We start from the raw sequence: 23,556 nt of genomic DNA on the forward strand, positions 1-23,556 counted from the left end.
TCGGTCTATGCCGAATATAGCCCAAGTTAAAGTAATAGTACTTCAAGTCATGCCTTGCCGTATGGTAGTAGGAGATTTGTGGTAGCAAAAAGAAAGTTATACAATTGAGTTGAGTGTTCCAATATCACAGGGAAGTGTGACTACCGTTTTCTACATTATCTCTATCTCACTATACCAATTTACACCAGTTTCACCTGCGATTCATGACACTGCAAGGTTTCAGGAATCGAAGAAAGCTTTCGTTTTGTTTCATGTAAACTCATACTGATTTTATTTCACTTTATAAGATCAAAGTGAATAGTGGTTGCTTCATAGAAATCTTGAAAAGACTAGGCACTTCTAAGTACTGTCGCATATTCACAAGTAGTTAGTGAATTCTAAAGGAAGTTTTCTCCAACGGCCACTAACTTTTATATTGGCTTTGAAGCTGCTCAATTTTCTATTCGCTGCGAGTTATCATGGAGATTCGTAACGCTCTGCTGTTGTGGTGTTAAACCAAACGTTTTCAATTTGTGTCATTTTTCAAATAAGAATTTCAAATTTTGCTTTCATTAAATTAACAATAACAACTACGCACCAACATGTACTTTTATTGTTGTTTCACTTCATGGTTGGTCAAATTCAATGGGGATGCGGCACTTTATCAACTTCGACTATATTTTGTTACCATAGAATGATCGAATTGTATATTTTTCCATTAAAGAAATTACCAAAGTTGATTCGGGTCAAATGCACGAGACTGTGACGAAGTTTTTGCAATTTATTTACGATTGTGGCTACTTTTGTTGGTTTTGTTTTGCGTTTATTTGGCGAGTTTAAACAGAGCTATCTATCAATTTTTGCATATATTTAATTCAATTCATTTTTGCGACGCTTCCGTAAAGTTTTTGCGTTGGCATTTGTTTACTTATTAATAAGTGGGGGCGAAAACGGTAAAATGACGGCCATATTGGTTTTTGTGCTCGTGTCCGCCCGCATACTTATACAAATACACGCACACAATCGCAATTCAAATATATACAACAACAGAACACCAGTAGTTAAGCGACTTTTTCTGATATTGACACAACACTATATACTTAGGTTTGTATAGGGCGGTCCTAAAATTTTAGATTTTTTTTTAATATTATTCCTAAAAACCAACAACAGTAATACATGAGAGCCGTGGTGTTTTTTTTTTTTGGAATTTATATGTATGTATTCTTAGGGTGGTTCTAAAATTTTCGAAAAATTGAAAATCGTCTGTATTGTTTAAAAAAAGGTTTCCCAAAAATACCAAATTTTTTTGTTTAAATCATATTTCCTAAAATATCAGTAGTTATGGTTGTTTTGATATTTGTACAACACTACACACATTTGTATATGTACATACATACATAAATGTCATATATGTACATGTATAGGGTGGTCCTAACATATTGCATTTTTTACATTTTATTCCCAAAAAGCAGCAACAATAAGAAATTAAATCCGTGCTAGTTTTTTTTGATTTTTTGTATACTTATAAATATTTTAGGGTGGTGCTAAAATTTTCAAAAAAATATATAAAGGTTAGCAACGACAACAGCAAATGCATATCATTCGTTGTTGTACAGATTTTTTTCGATAAGTTATCGACAGATGACACGTCACTCTATACTTATATATAGGGTGATCCTAAAATTTGGGATTTATTTTGCATTTGATTCCAAAAATACATAACAACAAATGAGAGCCGTGGTACATAGTTTTTTGGATTTTTTGTATACTTATAAATATGCTATGGTGGTTCTAAAACTTTCAAAAAACAATATAAAAGTTAGCAACGACAACAGCAAATGCATATCATTATATCACTTATATATAGGGTTGGCCTGAAATTCAAATTTTTTCTGAAAATCATATTTTTTAAAATACCAATAGTTATGTGACTTCTTCTGATATTGACATCACTCTATTTACTAATGTAAAGGGTGGTCGTAAATTTTTTATTTTTTTACATTTTATTCCCAAAAAGCAACAACAAAAAATGAGAGCCGAGGTAGTTTTTCTAATTTTTATGTTTTTAAAAAAAAAAAATCGACTCCATATAAATATGTAATAGATGAATATTGGGAAACAATGGGCCTCAAACGACCCTTCTTAAACAAACATACAAAAGCAATACTTAGTTTTTTAAGAACCACCATAATACACTTCTGACGTTGCAAAAGAAATCATCGAAACAAGAAACATTAAAGAGATTGACGAAATGAAGCAAAAAGTCAGCGCTTAATTTTTTATGAACCACCCTAGTACATGTCTGACGTTATAAAAGGAATATTAGAAACAAGAGGACATTAAGAGATTAAGTTAAAAAATCCAGTGCTTTATTTTTTAAGAAGAACCCTAATACACATCTGTATTCGTCGTTACATAATGAATTATTGAAACAAGAGGATATGAAGAGATTGACAAAATTAGGTTAAAAAATCCAGTGCTTTATTTTTTTAAGAACCACCCTAATACATATCTGTTTTCGTCGATACAAACGGTATTATTGAACGAAGAGGGCAATGAAATTTTGACAGAATGAGCTTTAAAAAATCCAGCACTCTACTTTGTAGAACCACCCTAATACAAATTTTTATCCGATGTTACGAATCGGATCAACGAGGGACATTGACAGAATGAGGTACAAAAAATCCAAAACTTATATTTTTTAAGAACCACCCTAATGCACATCTGTATTCGTCGTTACAAAACGAATCATTGAAATTGGAGCAGCAATAATCGCAAATAAATACAATGCAACAGCATCATCATCAACACGAATGACAGCCGCATCAGCAAGTCAGTAAGTAAAGTCAGTAAGTCCCTTCTGGGCTGCCCGAACACTTCATGCGTACGCGTGTTTAGGTATTCGTGTAAGGGTGTGTGTATGTACGTTAATGTGAACACGCTAACGGGAATATTTCGGCACAAAACATTTGTTAAGTCATTCGAAATGGTCCTGAATACAAAGTGGCCAACCAACCGAGCCCCGCTTACCGCGACAGTTATGTGCGTGTACGAAGTATTTTGTGCTCATGGCATCTAACACGCATCGGCAATGGCTCGACCACGCGCATGCCAGCACCCACATAACGGTGCGTAAATATTATCCGATATACATATATACCTGTATATATAGACGGAGGTATGTACATATGTATTTTCCACCATAAAATACCATTCGGCTTGGCATTTGAGCTGCTTATTTCGCACAATTGAAAACCCCAGGCGCATAGCCGAGCTCTATTGTTTTGCAAAGCTCGTCAGCGCAATAATTTTACTGTTATTAGTTAGATAACGTAGATAAATTTATGTGGTTTGGTAGGCGAACGTGTGCTGTGGGATTTCTTCGCAGCTAAGGGTTGTTTCTGTATTAACAGAAATACCTACCTTAATTATTAGTAAGATTTGTTGTTGCATTTGGAAATGAATAGTGTCAGTATTGAGTGAGGAGAGCTGTTGAAGCTTTAGATGATTGTTAAAGTGGCCTAGCGGTAATTGAAAATTTAGAGTTGAAAGTGAAAATATAAGAGATGGTTCAATCTAAAATCTCGACCGAATTACCGAATGGTAGAATTAGAACTTCAACCACCCTAATATGCACATTAAGGCATCTATTTTTAGATATGTTTTCGGAATATTGACCTGATAAAATTTTTTGATGTTTTCGTAGCTCAAAATATCATATGCTAAAGGATGTGCTCAAGTGACATTCACGTTGGTGGGTGTGGCTGAAGGTTTCCAGACCAGAGCATGCTGGGTGAGAGAGAGAGTCCCCCGAGGTGATCTAGTGACTGATGCCCAGCTCAATTTTGAAGGGAACACTTCTCCAGCCTGCTGAATCGAGGGAAAGCATAATATCAGGAGCTGGTGAACCCCACTCCCCAATCGATAACGATGTAGCAGACGTTCCACTGCCCGACCATGAAGTAGTTCGAATAGCAATTATCCGTCTGAAGTATAAAATGCGGCGGCCGAGCTATTTAAATACGGCGGCGAAGATCTGATAAGATAAATGCGTCAGCTTCTTTGTAGAAAATGGTCGCACGAAAGCATGCCCGACGATTGGAATTTAAGCGTGCTCTGCCCATTTAAAAAAAAATTGATTTTTCTAAAACATTAACCCTTTAATTACCAAAGTCAACTATCTTCACTAAAATATTTTCATATTTCAGTTATGTGGGTAAATGCAATTGAATCCAAATCTAATTAGATACAAAGAAATTGTCTGAACCCGAGCTTTTCGAGAACATTTGTTAACCCTTCAACTACCGAAATCATTGTTTTCGCTGAAATGTTTTCCTATTCCTATTATTTGGTTTAATAAAATTGAACATAAATCGTTGTATGCCAAAAAAATTTCTAAACTGATTTTTTTCCAAAACATTAACCCTTTAACTACCAAAATCATCTATTTTAACTAAATTATAAAGGTATTTATATTTCAGTGATGTGGGTTACTGAAATTGTATGTATGTGCATCTGGTTAACCCAAAATAAAATCGATTTTTTCTATTTTTCTGAAAAAATTAACCCTTTATTTACCAAAGTCAACTGTCTTCTTTAAAATATATTCATATTTCAATTGTGTGGGTTAATGAAAATGAATCCAAATCAGATTAAACATAAAAAAATTGTCTAAAACCGATTTTTTTGAGAATATTAACCCTTTAACTACCAAAATCTATATTTGCACTAAAACATTTTCATATCCAAATTATCTATTTTAATGAAAATCTACATCTGGTTAAATCTAAAAATCTTGCTAAAACAATTTTTTTCGAAAACTTTAACCCTTTAACTACCTAAACCAACCATCTTTGATAAAATATTTTCATATTATATTGAAAATCAGATTAAAATCATATGCACATCTGGTTAATCCAAAAAAATCGATTTTTAAAAAGCATTAACCCTTTAACCACCAAAATCATCAATTTACACTGAAACATTTCCATATTCAAATTATCTAGTTTAATGAAATTGAATCTAAATTGGGTAAAAATATTGCTAAAACAATTTTTTTCGAAAACTTTTACCCTTTAACTACCAAAATCATCCATCTTCGATAAAATATTTTCATATTCAAAGTATATTAACCCACATATTTGCATCTATACAGTTTACCTGCAACACCTCCATGCATTATAATTAATTTATCCAATTATACGATTTTTTTTGGCAATTTAATTTAAGTGGCACAAAGCGCCATGACTGCAACATACTAAATTTTAGCTTTTCAAATAACAATTCACACGAATTGAGCAAACTCAACTCGCGTAAAATGTAAAGCAAACTTTTCATAATAATTTTAATGCTTTTGTAACCGGAAAATTGGTTAAAAATTACCAAAATTTATGTTGTTTATGTTGTTGTTATTTTTATGAGGTTACTACAAAAGCCGCAACATTTCCATTTTATTGCATTTTCATTGTGTTTTGCCATTAAATATGTCACAGCGCTAAACACCAAGCCACTAAAGCGCTTTGATGGCGAAATGTACATATGTGTTTGTATTGGTGTGTGTGTAAATGAAAGTCGATGTGTATGTGTGTGTGTTTGTGACCGCCACATGAAATTCGCACGCATTGCGTTGTGTTTAGTTGAGTGCGTGAATGTGTTTATGCGAGCGTAATAAAATATTCAGCTGGGAGCACTTGCAGGCGCAACGATGGCCTTCGGCTTAATTATTATTTAAAATCAACATATGCAACGCTTTTGTTTATTATTTCAAAATATTTAACATTATAACCGGGACCAGCAAAGCGCCACTTAGGTGACTTGCACATACACTCATGTGTGCCTAGTTGTTGTTGTTATGCAAATTGAAAGCTATATGCGTATATATGTATGTATTATATTTATATAGTGCGGCCTGTGCCCTGAAACAATCCGATTATTGTATTTGGCATTTTTCAGCCGGCATTATTGTTGTTGTTGCTATACTGAGCTTAATTTTATTGTCGTTGTTGTTGTTTTGCAGCGCTATTTACATTGCTTTTAAGGTTTTAGGCACGAATTTAAATAAATTAACAAAATATAAATTGTGCCATAGTGGATATGCGCACCTACTATAATGGAATTTGTTATGTTTGCATTAGGGTGGTATGGGGAAAAATCGAAATAACGAATTATCGCAGCTTAACAATGTTAATAGTGATACACTATTGCGATTACAGTTATAAACATTGAATTTGTAGCTAAATACAATATAAGAACATAAGGGTGGTTCTAAAAATAACGTAATGACGACTTATAGGAATTGAACGGATATTAATCATTTCGATTACATTTGCAAACGATGAATATATGTATATATAGCTCTATATTATATACATATGTATGTATACATACATACATATTAGGGTGGTAGGAAAAATGGAAATAACGGCATATAGCTGTTTAATACTTTTAATAAATATTAATTATTGCGATTACAGATATAACTACTGAATATATCTTCTTCTTACTACTGAATATATGTATAGCTAAATATATATTATGCACATTAGGGTGTTACGAAAAAATTGATGCAACGAATTACATATGTATATCAGCTTAACACATAAATTATTGCGATCTCCGATATAAACATCAAGAATATATTTATATCTAAATATATTATTTAAATATTAGGGTGGAACGAAAAAAATCGAAGTTACGACTTATTGAAGTTTAACATTTTGAATGGGTATAAAGTATTGGGATTACAGATATAACCAATAGATATGTTGCTAAATAAATTATATGAACATTAAGGTGACCCTATAAAATTCGAAATAATGACCTATTGTAAAATAAGAGTTTTAATGGACATAAAAATATATTCTTCCTGGAAGTGTGACTGAAAAAATTTCATAATTTTTTTTGTTAAGAACCACCCTAATATATAATGACGCTCCATCTTAAAAAGTGACTAAAGTTTGAAACTGACTAAAAATTCGTCTACAGTAGCATTGATTTTGAATAAAATTTTTTTTGGAACTTTAGAAGTTTATTTTCAATAACCAACCATGTGTAGGACACCCTAATGTGTCCATTAATAATAATAAATAGACATGTAATATTATGAATATGATATCTTCAGATAATACTGTTTTTTTAACATTACAAGTTTATATACAATAATCAAACATGTGTGGGACACCCTTATGTTTCCAGAAAAAAATAAAAATATATTATTGTGTGTGATAGCTTCACTTTTGATAATATTGTTTTAGGAGCGTTGGCTGAATATTCGAAATCGCAATATTTCTAAGAACCACCCTAATACACAAATATACATACATATGTATATATCGCCGGTCCGTCTTCAAATCAGATTAAATTCAATAACTTGCATTTTCATCTAAAAAAAGTATAAAATTTTGCTAGTTAATACAAAATATTTCGTCTTCGAATTTTCGAAGACAAGACTGCGAAAATCATTAAAACTCTGCGGCACGCTCTAAATGCACATAATGGTAAGAAAACGTGTTAGGTGTGATATTTTCCTCTTTGGTCATACTGTTTTAGCAGCTCAGGCTAGAAAATCGCGCATTTGACTTCTTAAGAACCACCCTAATAAATGAATTTTCGCCGTTAAATCTTTATACAGAACAAAACATTATAGCTGCCAACTTCCATTAAATAAATATTTAGTTTTGGCATTAAAAAAGAAAAAAATATATTTCTTAAATCTTCGAAAATTTCAACACTGTGTGACACACCCTAATCGTCTTTTACTCGAAAAAATACTTTAGATATAAAAATTCGCCTCTGTGGGGTTGTTTTCGGAGCTGTGATAAAAAATATCGCATTTTTGGTCCTTATAAGTACCACCCTAATACACATCCATATTCTATAACGCCGCTTGTGTCACAGCACCACCCGCATGTTATAAAATTCTCAACTCTAACTGCCTACAATGGCTTTTGACACCAACGCTGGCCTCTAAACTCAGTTAACCGGCGAGGCTCTATCATACAAAGCACTTTCGACCCGAAAGGACAGTGACCAGGGACTGTTTGCGAATAACGTTTGCAATTTCAGACGCAATAACGGGCATATATGAACATTCCTACATAAATGCATTATAAATGGCTGGATAAATGTGATAGGGAATTGTGTTCATGTGTTTGTGTGTATGTGTGCGCTCCTCGTGTGCCTGTGTGCGTGCGCTCTTTTGCTTACAATAATTGTAAAATTAATTAATTGCTATTCAGCTGCGTTGTAGTCATTTAGGAACGCATATGCTGACAACACCATTACACACAGGCTCATATGGCTTGTAAACACACACACACATACATACAAGCGCGCTCTTTTTGTATTGTATTAATATGTTGACCGTGTTTCTGAATAGTTTGTAATTTGATTTTGTAATTAAAAACTAAGCCGGCATTTCGATAACAAAAATTATAATTTTTCGCTTTATAAATCACAAATCAGTGCTTTTATTGGTTTCGGGTTAGAGGTTAGGTTGTGTATGCGAGGGCTATTTTTGAAAATAATTATATAAATGTGCAGGAATCAAGTTTTGAAAATAATTACATAAATGTGCAGAGATCAAGTGGTGATTAGGCATGGCGGTTAGCTTGCATTGTGGCATACGGCGTTGAATGCAAGCGCAAATCAAAATCACGTGTTCAGAAATTTTATTCCGAATTTTGCAATATTAATTTGGTGGAATTTTTCGCATATTCTTAATTATGTGGGTCCACCATTTAATAAATATAATGGTTTTTCAAAAATAGTAAGGATGGTTGTGTTTTTAAGGTGCCACAGCAATTTTGGAATATTAAAAGAAGTAAAAATTTGGAAAAACATAACTTTTACGTATACTTTAGAAAAATTACAAAAATTTAATATTTGAAAACTAAAAGAAATTATGGACTTGTGAAGAATTATTAAAAAAATTCTGAAAAATTTTAAAAATAAACAAATATATATTTATTAAAAAAAATTGTCAAACTTTCGAAAATGAAGAAAATAAAAAAATCGGCCCACTCCGGGATTAGCAGGGATAGTTGTCAAATTAATTGTAGTTTTATTTGAGGAAAAAACAAAAAAAAAAGGCGAAATTCCAAAAAATGCCGAACTTCCAAAAAATTACGATTTTACTTAGAAAAAACCGATTGTTTTATATAATTGACCGTGTTAAATTTTATCGTGTATTTTTTCGAAAAGTTCATTCAAAAACAAAAATTTAAAAAAAAGGTCCCCAAACGTCATTTTCTACAAAAGTTATGGCTATTAAAAAATAAAAAAGCATTTTTTTGAAAAATTCATAATTTTTTTTGAAGTTAGACAAAAAATTTTGAAAAAATTCTCCAAAATTTTTTTCAAAGGGTAGAAAAGGATGGATAAGTTTCAGCAAAATCTAAAAGGGTCGGGTTCAAAAGTGGTCGATTTGGTATGGAATACTCCATATGTATATATGTATATAAGACCGGTTTTGGATATATTTGGCTCATATTCTGCTCTACGGCGCAGTAGTATGGTGGACAGGCGTTCGGAAATCCACCTATCGAAAGCCAATGGAAGGGTTCACAGGCTCGCTGCGCTGTGAATAACATGAGCATTAAGAAAAACTCCCACGGCGGCTCTTGAACTGGTACTACACCTAACACCTATAGACCTCTTCGCTGAAAACTGCGCTGCAAAATCGGCGGGACGACTACAGGCGTAAGGCAAGTGAATTTACATACAGAACCTTCCGGCATAGCTAGGTGGGTAATGGCGATTGGGCAAATATCGACTACATGATCCTGTTTTTCTAGTGGGAAAGAAAGTTCAAAGTAAATATTGAAAAAGATGGCTGGCGCAAAGGTATGTTAGCAACGCGCAACACACTAAACATCCATACGGATTAATCGAAAAATTAAATTAATCTAAAGGACCTAGCAACTGAACTCCATCTGGTATCTCAAAATACCAAAATTGGTCTATGCGTGGCTTATTGGCCTGCCAGATTAACCTAACAAAACTTAACCTAGATTATCCTTTACAACTTTCCCATTCACAATCTATGCTTAAGAATTAGAAATAATCTGTCATAATGGGACGAACCCATCAACCTTGATACCTTGCTTCTATCACTGTTAGATCCTGGTGGAACTGCTATCGCTGTTTCTCACTATAATTTTGTAAAGTATTCGATAATACAAGGTCTGTCGCAAAAGAAATATAACTTTTTAAATATAACTGTTTCTGGTGGCGCCACCTATTGGTGGGTATATGAAATAAAAAGTTTGATCTCTTGTTGACATTTCGTAAAAACTTTAAGACAATTGGATAACTAAAATCGATGTTATCGATCAAAAAGTGACAGCAGCTTTTGGTCATCGGTCGTAAAATGCATTTTAAACAAAGAGCAAATATTAAATTTTGTTTTAAACTTGGGAAAACGTTTACTGAAACATTTCAAATGATGAAAAAAGTTTATGGTGATCAGTGCCTATCCCGTAGTAATGTGCATGAGTGGTTTAAGCGATTCCGAGAAGGTCAATGCTGATTTTTTTTACGATTCCGAGGGTATTGTACACCGAGAGTTCGTCTCACCTGGCCAAACGATTAATGCTGTGCTTTACCTTGGTGTTATGAAGCATCTTTTGTCGTGCTCGACCACAATACCGTGAGGCAGGGTCCTGCCGTCTGTTGCACGATAATGCGCCGTGTCATCGGTCGGCGCTTGTCACTGATTTTTTGACAAAAAACTCGATATTAACCATTAATCACTTACCTGATCTGGCAACTACTTTTTTACCTATTTGGAAAATATAATTTTGCCCAAAATATTACACTGGTTTCAGGATATTTGTCCTATCCAAAAGGCGACGACCTTGATATGTCTAAGAGCATTCCAAAATAGTCTTAACTTTTGAAATCATAATTGACTAAACGCTTATCGAAGCTTAAGGAAACTACTTTGAATAAAATATTTTGAAAAATTTTTTTTTTTGTTTTACTTTTAACAGAATACTTTTGAAAAATGTTTACTATCAACACTAAACTTGTATAAGCTTCACTTTCCGAAACTGTCATAATTGTGATAAAATCTGTACTTTTCATGAATCGCCGTATTTGAGAACAAAATAATAATCTAAATTTCAACTTTCAACTTTTCTTTACCAAGCCTCGGAAATACAAGTGCAAATGACAAAACATCCTGCCACTCCCAGCACTTTATCAATCTTAACTTGATGACGTATTAAATCAACGAGTTCATTTTTAGAAAATAATTTTTCCTTTGACACCCATCGAATTGTATATATATTGTACCGATTTCTGGAAAGCCATCATTGCTTCTGAGGGCATGCGAACTATGTACTTTTAAAATGCAAATGGAAAAACAATTTTGAAACATAATTTGGGTCTAAGAAAAGTGAAGTGGTTCCGAAATCACTAATTTTGGCAAAAAACAGAGTCGCTTTAACGACTGTGAAACAATGCTTTACGACTACAAGTATGTAATGAAACGTATTATTACTTGCGATGAGTCTTGAATCTATAATTACGACCTGGAAACAGACGATCAATCGGCAGAATAGCATGGCAAAAGTGAGCCGAAGCCGAAAATCATACGTGAGAGATAGATTTTGATACGGGATGAGATAGATTTTGAAGAATAAATTAAGAATTTTAAAAATATGAACAAAGTCTTATTATTTGTTTCATTACATTTTAAAACAATTCATGGAGTCATCTTTTGTTTTTTTTTTTATTTTTTATAATCACATAAAAACTTAACTTAATTTATCTTTAAAAGCAGTCATGCTCATTATTGATCCACACATCTTTACTGTCTGAAAACTTTCTACATAGTCAGTAAAAAATGAAGGCCCGGTAGTCAAAAATCGGGTTTCAGATGGCAAAACCTTCAACTTTCACACTATTTGAGCTGCACGATACTTTGATATTTCATAAATTCTAAATTAAAATTTTAGTCGATAGCGAACAGAGTAATAACACTAACGGAGAGCAGCTCATATCATATTTCTTTATCGATCTCATAGTAAAGTGGCTTCTAGAATGCTTCCGGCGATTCCGTTTGGAAGGATTAAAAGAAGTGGGTAGTACAGCTAGGGGATACATTGGAAGAATTTCTTTGTAGAGAAAACCAAATACAAGTAGAATAGAGAGGATGCCAATGGGAAAAGTGCAAAGTAAGTGATCGTTTTGAGTTCTGTTTAGAAAAAGTTAATGTGAAATGGACCTTGGCATGGTGTTCTTTTCAGACGGTAAAAATTATCTATTGTTGACCAGCAAAAATTGTTAGAAAAGACAATTTATTTTATGAAAATGTATAGGTACATAACAGATGGAGTTAAGCGAATATAACTCAGGAATGGAAAGTAAGAGATTATTCGAAAGTAGTTCATGAGATTTTTCTTAGAATTAAAATTTGAATGGATACAAATGGTGAAATATCGGATGGTAAGCAGAAAATTTAGCAACTTTTAATCACTCAATAAGCAATCAAAGTATAAAAATGTACAATGGATATCAACAGTGAAAAGTTGACTTGAAAAGTGGCATGAGCACCTGTTTCATTTAATCATTTAATCCAGGATTTAATTTGGCTTTGGCTACAGAAGGGAGAACACCATATAATCGTACATAAAATAAATTAAAATTCAAACTTATGAAAACCGCTCGAGTAAAAATGTAGTATGTAAAGAAAACAACAACAAAACTACTTAAACAGCAACTCAGGCTAACGAACTCAACCTCTATATGAAATAAATTAATTTTTAACGCCAAAATTACTTCATATTCAAACAATTGCCATCAAACAGAAAGTAGTTAAAAATTTCTGCGAAATACCCTACAAGCAGACGCGCACACACGCGCCGCGCACAAATGTATGCAACAATCAGAAACAAGTGAAAGCATTCCACTAAAATTAATTAAATTCGCATATGAAATATCTTTCATTTTTTTATTACGCAACTATTAACATATTAAGCATAGCAAAGGCGAGCGAACGCTGTAAAATATGTTGGAATATTTTATGGCAGTTTCTACGTTTACCGCAAATAACAGGAAACTTTGACTTTATTTAAATTTTAATGTAATGCATACAAACTGACGCACGCATACACATACAAGTATGAATTATAGGCATGCATACGTGTGTATGTGTTTGTAGTTGTTTAAATTACCGCAAAATGCAAACAATTTCTTTGCAAGCTAAAAAAAAGGTAAAAAAAATCACGCGAGAATTGCATTGCAAAAGGAGGGAGACGAAAAGCCGATTATTCATGGGTAAGGAAAAATGGCGCAAGAGCGAAGGCAGCGCACGATGTGCAGTGCTACAAAGCAATAAGCAATGAGTCGTGAGTTAAGTGTGCGAAACAAGGAATAACGAGTTTACCAAACAATGCCTACTTGGCATTTCAAAGTAATCGCAATCGCCTAGATTCAACTTAACACCTAAAAATATGCAACGCAAATTGCCAACAACTAAATTCAAGAGCTGCAGCGCACACATAGCTGTATACATACATTCGAATGGGTGTGGATGGAAATAAATTCGACTGCCAACCTAAATACATACACTATGACGCACAGTGGGGTGGTTTTATTTTTTTTGTTGAAAATGTGGACTTATAAAAATTAAAGAATAAAAAATGGTATTCGGAACAAACATATTCTTTGCAAAAATTAAAATAAAATATATTTTTGGAAAATATTTAAAAAAAAGTATATGTATGTATGTATATAGGAAAATTGTAACGAAAAAAATTAAAATAGAAAATATTTTGAAAATTAAAAACAAAAATATGTCCATACATGCATAAAAACATTTGTGAAAAATTTCAAAATAAGATATTGGAAAATTTCACACTTCTTTTGAAAAATTAAAAAATTTTAATTTTTGAAAAATATATGTACATATATATATTTAAAAATTGGAAAAAACATACATATGTAAATAGAAAAGTTTTTTCAGTTAAATGATATTTTTTTGAAATTGTGTAAAAACATGCGTACATAATACATTCATGCATATGAGCCCTTGATTTTGAAAGTGGTATAAGTCAATTATTTTGAAAATCTATTTTATCAGCAATTACTTATCAAATCTTAATAAAATAACGTAATCTGAAGAGATTAGCAGCACGCCATGCAAATTAACTCTTTAAAATGTGTTTATTTTTTAGTTGTTAAATGAAATACAGATATTGTTCGTTTTGATAGTGGTATAAGTCGGTGTGTTCACAAAGTAATTTTGTCATGTCTTCAGATAGTGGTTCAGGTATGATGAAGTAAAACTTTTAATATAAAAACCTACATACTATTTAAAGTTAATTGTAGACATTTTACGGCGAATAAATATAAGTAATGCTCCCAAGAAATGGAAACGCATAATAATGATATCGTCTTCTGATGAATTAGCTCATAGTTTAAAAGTGAATTCGGAACCCTTACAAATGGAAAAAAACAAAATGAAATCAAGAAAGAGAACACGCAATCAACAGAATGATGCACAAGATATCGTGCAGAGGAATATGAAACAAAGAACTGTCAGCCCGTGAGTGCTAAACTTTTCGAAAATATAGATTGTCTTTGTTCCAAAAAGTGTTTAAATGGAATCGGATATGAACACAGAAAAGCTAATTTTGAATATTTTTGGAATTTAGCAAGTTTCGAAAAACAGAATATGTTTCTGTATCGTTTGATTAGAAAACAATCAATAAAACAAAAACGCTCCAGAAATCACAAAGGATATATGAGAAAATGGAGTCTTAAGTTTCATCTATATGTATGTATGAGTTCGGAAGTTTCTGTTTGCAAAACTTTTTTTGGATACTTTCAAAATATCTAACGGAAGATTAAGCCGTGCCTTAAATTCTGAAACACCTAGAATGGATGGTCGTGGCAAAATGGCTAGTTCATCTAGAAAAACAGATGAAGAAAAAATTAAAGTAGTACGAGATCATATTCCGAGTTTTTCAGCACGCGATCACATCACACTTCAGGTCGAAAGTATCTAAGTGCTGACTTAGATATTCGAAAAATGTATGGGGTATATGTGGGAAAAATGTGACGAAAATAATACATCATCTGTAAAGGAGTGGACTTATGGAAAAATATTTAATACTGAGTTCAACCTAAATTTTCATACTCGTAAAGACACGTGACAAAAGTGTGATTCGATAAAACTAAAAATTGAAGCATCCAGTAATGAAGAAGAGAAGTTGCATCTTATGGAAATTCATGATTCACATCTTAAAAGTACCGAACGGGCTAGAAAAAGTTGAACAGATCACATACAAAAAAACAAAAGATAACCCGAGTGAAAATTACGGATTCACATTTGAGCTATACAAAGCGCTTCCTTATCCAATACTTTCTGTTTCGGTAGCTTACTATAAGCGCAACATGTATGTACATATACAATTTAGGGTTTCATTATTTCAACAACGGAAATGCTAAAATGTATGCATGGGATGAAACAATCGCCTCAAGAGGATCACAAGAAGTTGCGTCCTGCATCTTAAAGCACATTCGGGGCATTACCATTCAAAAGCATATAATAGCTTACAGTGATGCCTGCTCAGGACAAAATCGAAACATTAACAGAGCTTTAATATGGTTAAAAATTGTTCAGTCATCTGATAATAATGTTGAAACAATTGATCATAAATTTATGGTATCCGGCCATCCTTGGTTGTATAAGTCATTTATAAAGTCATGCAGTTAATTTTGAAAGTGGTACAAGTCATTTAAACCTTTCAAAACCACATTTTCTTTTAAAAATGGCTATAAATTTCACAATCATAATAAATACTTGTTTGTTGGGACTACTTTACTGTCGAAAAATCATAATCCATAATGCAAGAATATTTTTTAATCCTTTAAAATGCAAAACTCTAAATATCTCGAAACAAAAAAAATATGACTTATACCACTTTCAAAATCATGGGCACATATACATGTGTATGTATTTGTGAAAAAATTTAAATCAAGTTTTTGAGAAATGTAACACTTTTTTTCAAACCTTAATTAAAAATAATTTTTGAAAAATTTTTTTTTAAATTTAAAAAAGTACTTTAAATATAGAATAAAATATTTTTTGGAAAATGTTGAAAGTATTTTGTTGCAAAAAAATGTTTTAAAAAAACGCAAAATTTTTTTTTTAAACATTAAAAACATATAATTGGGCAAGGTATTTTTGAAAAACTAGACCTTTTTTGAAAAAAATTTAAAATATACACATACATACATATGTATGTATTTGATAAAAATAAAAATAAACGTTTGAAACATTAATAAAAAATAATAATTTTTGAAAGTGAGTTTTTGAAAATTAAAAAAAATATTGTATGTATGTATGTATTAGAAAAAGGTATTTTAAAAATAGAACAAAATATTTTTTTAAAAAAAGTTGCTAATATTTTTTTTATATACATACATATTTATGTATGTATGTATGTCTGTATTTGATATAAGCAAAAAAAATTATTTAAAAAAATCGCAAAATTTGTTTGTATCATCAAAAATAAATAATTCGGAAAAGTATTTTTGAAAAACGCTAATATTTTTTTTCGAAAAATTTAAAATATAAATATGTATGTATGTATGTATATATTAAAAAAAAATATTTTTGAACCTCATTAAAAAATTTTTTTTAAACAATTCCAAACTATTAACTTTTAGAAATTGTGTTTCCGAAAAAAATTATTAAAAAAAAACTGTTTTTAAAGAGTAAACAAACATTTTTTTGAAAAGTGGTAGCAAATATTTTCGAAATATTAAAAAATAAATTGTAGGAAATGTGAAAACATTTCGCGGAAACTTTGATTACCGCAATAATTAATTCAAAATAGCGTATATTATTATAAAAAATGCTAAAATTAAAATTTTGAATTTAAAATGTTAATTTAAACTATTTTTCTCTAACTCTATACATTTTTATATCTATAACTTTTTTAATTTTATGAAATATATTGTAGTTTGAATATTTTTCAAATTGCTAAGAAAATTTTTCTGTCAAAAAATTTCTGTGTCCAAAAAAATTTTTTTTGATAATTTTCCTAAAAAAAATTTCCACTTGTTTGAACATTGTTTAAAGACATAACATATTTTTGCATTTTTCATTTATTTTTATGTAATTTTTAGCAAACCCAAAATTTTTAGCAGTTTTCGTCCACACAGAACCCACTGTGCAGCGTTCATTCACCCATTCCTTTATCGACTGTGCCGACGACGACGACGTTTTCTAATTGCGTGACTATGCAAAATATTTCGCTAACTCTAATTGCATTCCAACAATGACTTACAAACACACACACACACAGCCACATGCACGCGCCCGAACACTTGTATAGAAAAAAAGTAAATAAACCGTTGTACAATACTACCGGTATGCAGCACAAATGAATCGGAAATAGTGCGGCACAGCAAACTGCCATGTAAATGAATGTACACATGCATGTGTATGTGTGTGTCTCTGTGCGCTGCTGAGTTGTGATGTTGGCTGATAAAGCAGATGCACGAACGGACAGACAAAAATGCCATCAAAGTTGGCATACAAATTGCCGTAAAATAGTACACGAATTCCTATTATGCCGACTGCCAAGCGATTGCTAAGTGGTTGCGGAAAGAAGTGGGGTGAGATAGCACGCTTTTAGGCGTCTTGTGCATATTTTGCCTGCGGCGCTTATCGCGCTTTCCCGTCGAAAGGTGTGGCTGGCTTTCAAACGAAGTGCACGAGAAAATTTCTTTGAAGTAAATACTTAATTAGCGCTAAAATGCGTGACGCGTCATAACTGTTTAAGTGCTAATGTGGTAGCACCTAAAGGTATGCTATAACTAGACATACTTTAATCGATATGTATACAGTTCTCCGGGGGGGACGCTAAATTTTATGCAACAAACGCGTAAATTAATGGCATAGCTAACCTTTTGACCCAGAATTTTGAGTGAAAAATGCCACGCATTTCGAAAGCTTAATTTTTTTCAGCCTTAATTTAGCACACTTGAATTGTGACTTATGTGGTCCGCAGCGCCTTTCGCTGTTTGTTGTCACTTGCGGCTGCATACATACATATGTTTGACTGTCGGCGTAGAGCTTCGCATGTTCAAGTGCACTTTGAAGCGCCTATAATTATGCAGCAATCGTGCACACGCATACCATTGTATATGCAGATGCATACTTATAGGCGCATATGCAAGCGCTGCTTGCCATTTTGATTGCACTGCCGTTGCCCATATTTTGTCATGTTTATTTTTAATTGTTTAAAGTTTCGCGGCGCACACTTGGCGCTCTTAGCCAGGCGCAAAAGAAAATACACGAAAAACGCAACAACAAATATGAAAGTACGAATTAATTGCCGCTGCTGGCACGAAGGGAAGCGCGCTCGCACACAAAACAACACATATGAACGCGGCACGGAAGCACATTTCGCCGTTAATGACGCACGTGTCGTGGACGTCCGGAGCGCGTGCGTGGCGATGGGCGTGTGTAATGTGAATATATATGTAAATATTTTTTATTTGTGTACATCTTTTCCACCATATTGTTTGTATGATTTTAAAAATAATCAAGCGCTGCAATTATGACTGTCACGCAAAAAAAAGTCATAATAATCGTGTTCTATTTTCGTACTCACCTCGGCTTTGCCTTTGATAATGCACATCTTGACGTCATCCTCCGTGGATTGCCACACTAAGCGCTGCTGCTCAGATAAATCGTGTATACTCAGGTTATAGACGATGTTTCTGCAAATACAAATGGAAAATTATACATTAGTTAAGACAAAAGTATGCTTAAAAAAAAAATGAAACTTCAAAGAAGACACATTAGAAGTAAAAAATTTTAATAATATAAAACGTATATTTTGTTTAAAAATACACACTGCCATAGATATGAAGAGTTGCACTTCGCTCAGATTGTAAATTCAGCAACTGCGCTTTTGATAAATAGTACTTTCATCAAAAAAGAGAAAGACATTTGAATTTAAATTTCTCTTTTTAGGTTAGTAAGACTGTCAGTGACATCTGTGCTAAATGTCACATCAAAATAAGCATTAGTCTTTCTGAACTACATAAAGTGCATTCGACGACTTTTACGATGAGTGAAATTATTCAACAATGTATGTAGTTCCATTAAGTTTTGTATGCGAAATCAAATTTCTGTTTTGGTAATAATTGTTTGTAACGAGAAACTATTTTTGATTGGTAAAAGTTATTGAAAAAGAGTCGAGAACTCGATGACGACGAACTAGTATGTCCAGGACGGCCACCAACAACAAGTGATGATCAACACGTCAATAAAAAATGGAATTGTTGCTTGAGAATCAACGTTTAAGCGTCATACATCTTGCTGGCACCGTTGGAATATCGGATCATTGTAACTCATGAGAACCCGAGAGATCATCTGAGCCTAAGCAAAGTGAAAGCACGATTGGTGCCAAAATTACAAAATTTTTTCGAAGCACAGCTCCGCTTCAATTACCAGCATGTCATGAAAAGCATTAGTACTGGCGCTGAGTCTTGAATCTATGCTTAAGACCCGGAAACAGGTTATCAGTAGGCCGAATATCGTGGCAAAGGTGAGCCGAACAACACACGTTAAAGAAATAAAGGCTATGCTGTTTCTTCAATTGTAGTTTTCTTAAATTATAGCCTCATTTAATCCGTATGACTTCTGCTTATTCAGCAAACTTAAACGACCGGTTCGGGGAAAATGTTTTGAGTCAATTGAAGACATTTAACGTGAATCGCCACACGCTCTGAAGGCTATTCCGGAAGTTGATTTTAACAACTGTTTCGAGGATTGGAAAAAAAGTCTCACTATTTTTTGACCATAGTAGTCATTATAGTATGGCCACTGCTTCCTTTTTTATCGATGATAGTTTTATAAACATGCAAACTAATGACAAAAATGCTCACGCAGACTTTTTATTTTGAAAAATTTTTAGACTTTATGTGTAAACTCGACTTTTAAAGATCATTACACTATTTAGGTTTATTAACTTGGTAACTGATGCTTTTAAATTCAAAGCAAACTACTAAATGGCAACTGTTCTTTGGCTAAAGGTTTCAAATCAAATTCGTGAAGGATTCTGTATTATATAGTTTCTGAAAAAGTAGCTTCCAAAAGCGCTTGTATTTTCACTTTATAAATTTTGAAAAACCTTAATTTTTTGTTTAATTATTTTCACTAACAGGTAAACTGTCAAATTCTATTTCGCTATAACCGCGTAAGCGGTGTCCACGCCAATAAACAGGAACAGATAGGCTGAAAAGTTTGTACGCTGATACATATATGGCACTACTAATATTAAAATATATAATTTATAGTCAGTACCTCCCTTTAAAAGGTGCAAGTACAAATTTCAGAGCTGTCGAACTATTAGTTTATGAGATATGGCATTTTGGGTGAAGCAACTTGTGTTATTTAAAAAAAAAAATGGATCAAAAGAAATTTCGTGTGTTAATATTGTATTGCCCTTTGTGAAGAAACTACTGTTGAAGCCAATGTTTGGATTAATTAATATTATTCGGACACAGTACCGAGGACGATGCAGGCAGCGAACGCGCTTAATAGGCTGTTACCGAAGAAAAAATTAAAAAAGCCCGTAAAATAATTTTGGATGACAGTAAAGTGAAGTTGTGTGAAGATATCAAAGGAACGTGTTTTATTAAAATTTGAATGAATATTTAGGTAAGTGGAAGCTTTGTGTAAAATGGTTGCCACGCGAGCGCACAATCCGTCAAAAAAACATTAATTGATAACTCTAATGAATGCTCGAAGTTCCATCATCTCACGTCAGAGTTCAATCAACAGACAGCTGAGTGGAATTTACATGATGAACCAACACCAAATAGTGGAAAGACACAAAAGTCAGCTGCAAGATAAGTGTATTTTGGAGAAAATCATTAACACCGACTATTACATAACGTTATTGGTGAGTTGGATATATGAAAACGCAAAAAACGACCCATTCGAAGAAGAAAAAAGTGCTGTTTCATCAAGTCAACGCACCGTGTCACAAATCAATGAGTACTATGTCAAAATTTCATGAATTAAGTTTCGTATTGCTTCAACATGTCTCATATACTTTAGATCTGTTGCACACTTTCTGTTTTCAGTTCTCAAGATTGGAATGCTTGCTGGAAAGAACTTTAGCAACAATGAAGAGGTAATCGCAGAAACTGAGGCTTATTTGGAAGTTTAAAGCAAATGTACTCGTATTAAAAAAATGGTATTGCAAAGTTTTTTGACCGCTCTAATCGTTGTCTCGCCCTCGAAGATAATTATATTGAATAATAAAATCAAATTTTATCAAAACTTCTATGTTAGTCTACGAACTTATCAGTTGGGCTGTGTAGTAATTTAATGAAATATAAAACCAAATTCTATTTATTACGCTTCAATAAGAAAAAATTCTATTGATACTTGACAAAATCAGCATTTTTTACCATTACAGTTACTGTAAAATAATATGTACAGTCGATATATTAATATACAGTTTGAAAAATATCTTCCTTACCACCAGACATTTTTGTGAAGGTCCCAATGGAGTCCAAAAAAGCGTTGGAACGCTACTGTCTTTGTCTGTTCCTTTCCAGCGTATGATATTCATTGGAAATATGAACAATAATATTTTTTCTTTCAAATATGTCGAGCTTTGTGCCTGAAAAAGAGTTATTTCGGGGAGCACTTTTTTATTACTTTAATATAAAGAAAACTTCAGCCGAAAGTCATCGTATTTTGGTGGAAGTTTATGCAGAACATGCTCTAGCTGAGATGATGTGCCAAAAGAGGTTTATTCGATTGAAAAGAGATAATTTTGCTTTGGTAAACCAAGAACCTTCAGGACGGCCAAACAAGTTTGAAGATGAGGAATTGGAAGCATTGTTCAATGAAGATTCTATGAAAATGAAGAAGAGCAATGAAGAGATTGACACATGCAAGCAAAGCTCGCAACAACTTTGGAGATCACTCAACAAACAATGACAAAAGGTTTAAGAAGGTTGATACATACAAACGCAGGGAAATTGGAGCGACTAGTAAAGTCCAGATGCATTGAAAGACTATTTTGCATACCAGTAACCCTGATGGAGCCCTACAAAAAGAAGTTGTTGTTTTTTCAGCGGTTTTGCTAAGCCGGCGAAGTTCATTTCAGCAGAATTGCACAAATTATCAGAAAGTTGGTCAAAGTATACAGTTTCAATTGGGAATACTTTTAATAATAGTAATATTCATATGTTGCTTAAATACACGTAATTTTGGAAAGCAAAGGCACGAAAGTCATAGACATAATAACATTTTTTTCTTCTCATAAATTGTTTGCTTTGTACACCGTACTCTCTTTACTACACATGTATGTATATCTCTAGTTTCAGCAGCAGTCAATTTTTTAAGGTTTTGCCAAAACGAAGTTTTTTTCGTATGCAGTTTAAGTCCTGCAAGTTTTTTCGGCAACATTAAGAGAGTGCCAAAGCGAACAATCAACAAGTGAGCGTAAAAATTTGATTGCCGAGAGAAACGCTGTTCTTTCAAATGACCAAATTGCCGAAAACAAACCCTGATTGCATTGAGTTAGGTTAATTTAGAGGGACACTTTTATAATCCGAAGCTTTAAGCTTAGCTCGAAGAGTTGATTATTTATATTTAGATAAACGTTTATAATATGCGGGTATATATTTTTATAAGAATTTATATCAGATCAAGGTGTAGCTTATGTTTAAGCATACCATATTTTAAATATACAAAATGAAAAAGAAATAAAATATTTATTTCTCAGAACGGAACAGAGTTCTAATATGTACTAATATTATGACCAAAAAATAGTAAGACTTTTTTCATGATTTTAAAACTATTAATTTATTCTTCAAAATCTATGTCGTTTCCCACAAAGTAATCTCTCTTGGTTGCAATAAGTTTTCTCCAATCACCGAAACAGCGGTTAAAATAAATTTCCGAAATAGCCGTCAATACGATTAGCGTTTATTGTCTTTATTGACTCAAAGCGGTTTCCCCGGATCAATTGTTTGAGTTTGCTGAATAACCAGAAGTTCCACGAAGCTTAATTATGGCCAATACGGTATGAAACAAAAATTCAAGAAGAATCAATGAAATTTAAAAAAGTTAAAGTCTTACTATTTTTTGCCCACAGTAGTATATGAAAGAAAAGATTCGTCGTAGCTGCCCAGAAATTTAAGTCTATAAGAAATATCGATTGAATTGTTGATTTTAGAAGTTTTTATTTATTTCAAGTTTACTTTTTAATGATGTCTTCCATAAATTCACTGCTTTCCTATAGTTATTACCTTGTAATACCTCAATACTACCGTAATTATACACATTTTGCCAGGGAATAACTAAGAAGTATTTTTATATTTTTGCTGCAACTTTCATAAGTTTCCAATTATGCGCATACACCGAACACATTCACCAACAGCCACTCCATCTTACTGATTTAGAAGTTATCGACGAATAAGCTGAAGTGCAAATAACTTTTCTGAAGTATGCAAATTGAACGGCTCAAATGCTCATATCTATACGGATGCATTAAAACTTTCGCAGCAAGCGTCATATTCAGC

At 32.6% G+C, this 23,556-nt stretch overlaps 1 protein-coding gene across 7 annotated transcripts in view; it reads right to left on the bottom strand.

The window, feature by feature from the left end:
* LOC126753357 (semaphorin-1A) overlaps window positions 1–23,556 on the bottom strand; it is a 505,489-nt gene that overhangs the window by 135,642 nt on the left and 346,291 nt on the right. For all 7 annotated transcript variants that reach the window (XR_007666123.1, XR_007666127.1, XR_007666126.1 and 4 more), the window contains one exon: window positions 18,615–18,723. Coding sequence is in view for 1 of the 7 variants with exons in the window: in XM_050464739.1 (XP_050320696.1) it covers window positions 18,615–18,723 (109 nt within the window). In the remaining 6 variants the exon portion in view is untranslated. The remainder of the gene's footprint in view (window positions 1–18,614; window positions 18,724–23,556) is intronic.

Source organism: Bactrocera neohumeralis, chromosome 3 (genome assembly GCF_024586455.1).
Source record: "Bactrocera neohumeralis isolate Rockhampton chromosome 3, APGP_CSIRO_Bneo_wtdbg2-racon-allhic-juicebox.fasta_v2, whole genome shotgun sequence".
Lineage (NCBI taxonomy): Eukaryota > Metazoa > Arthropoda > Insecta > Diptera > Tephritidae > Bactrocera > Bactrocera neohumeralis.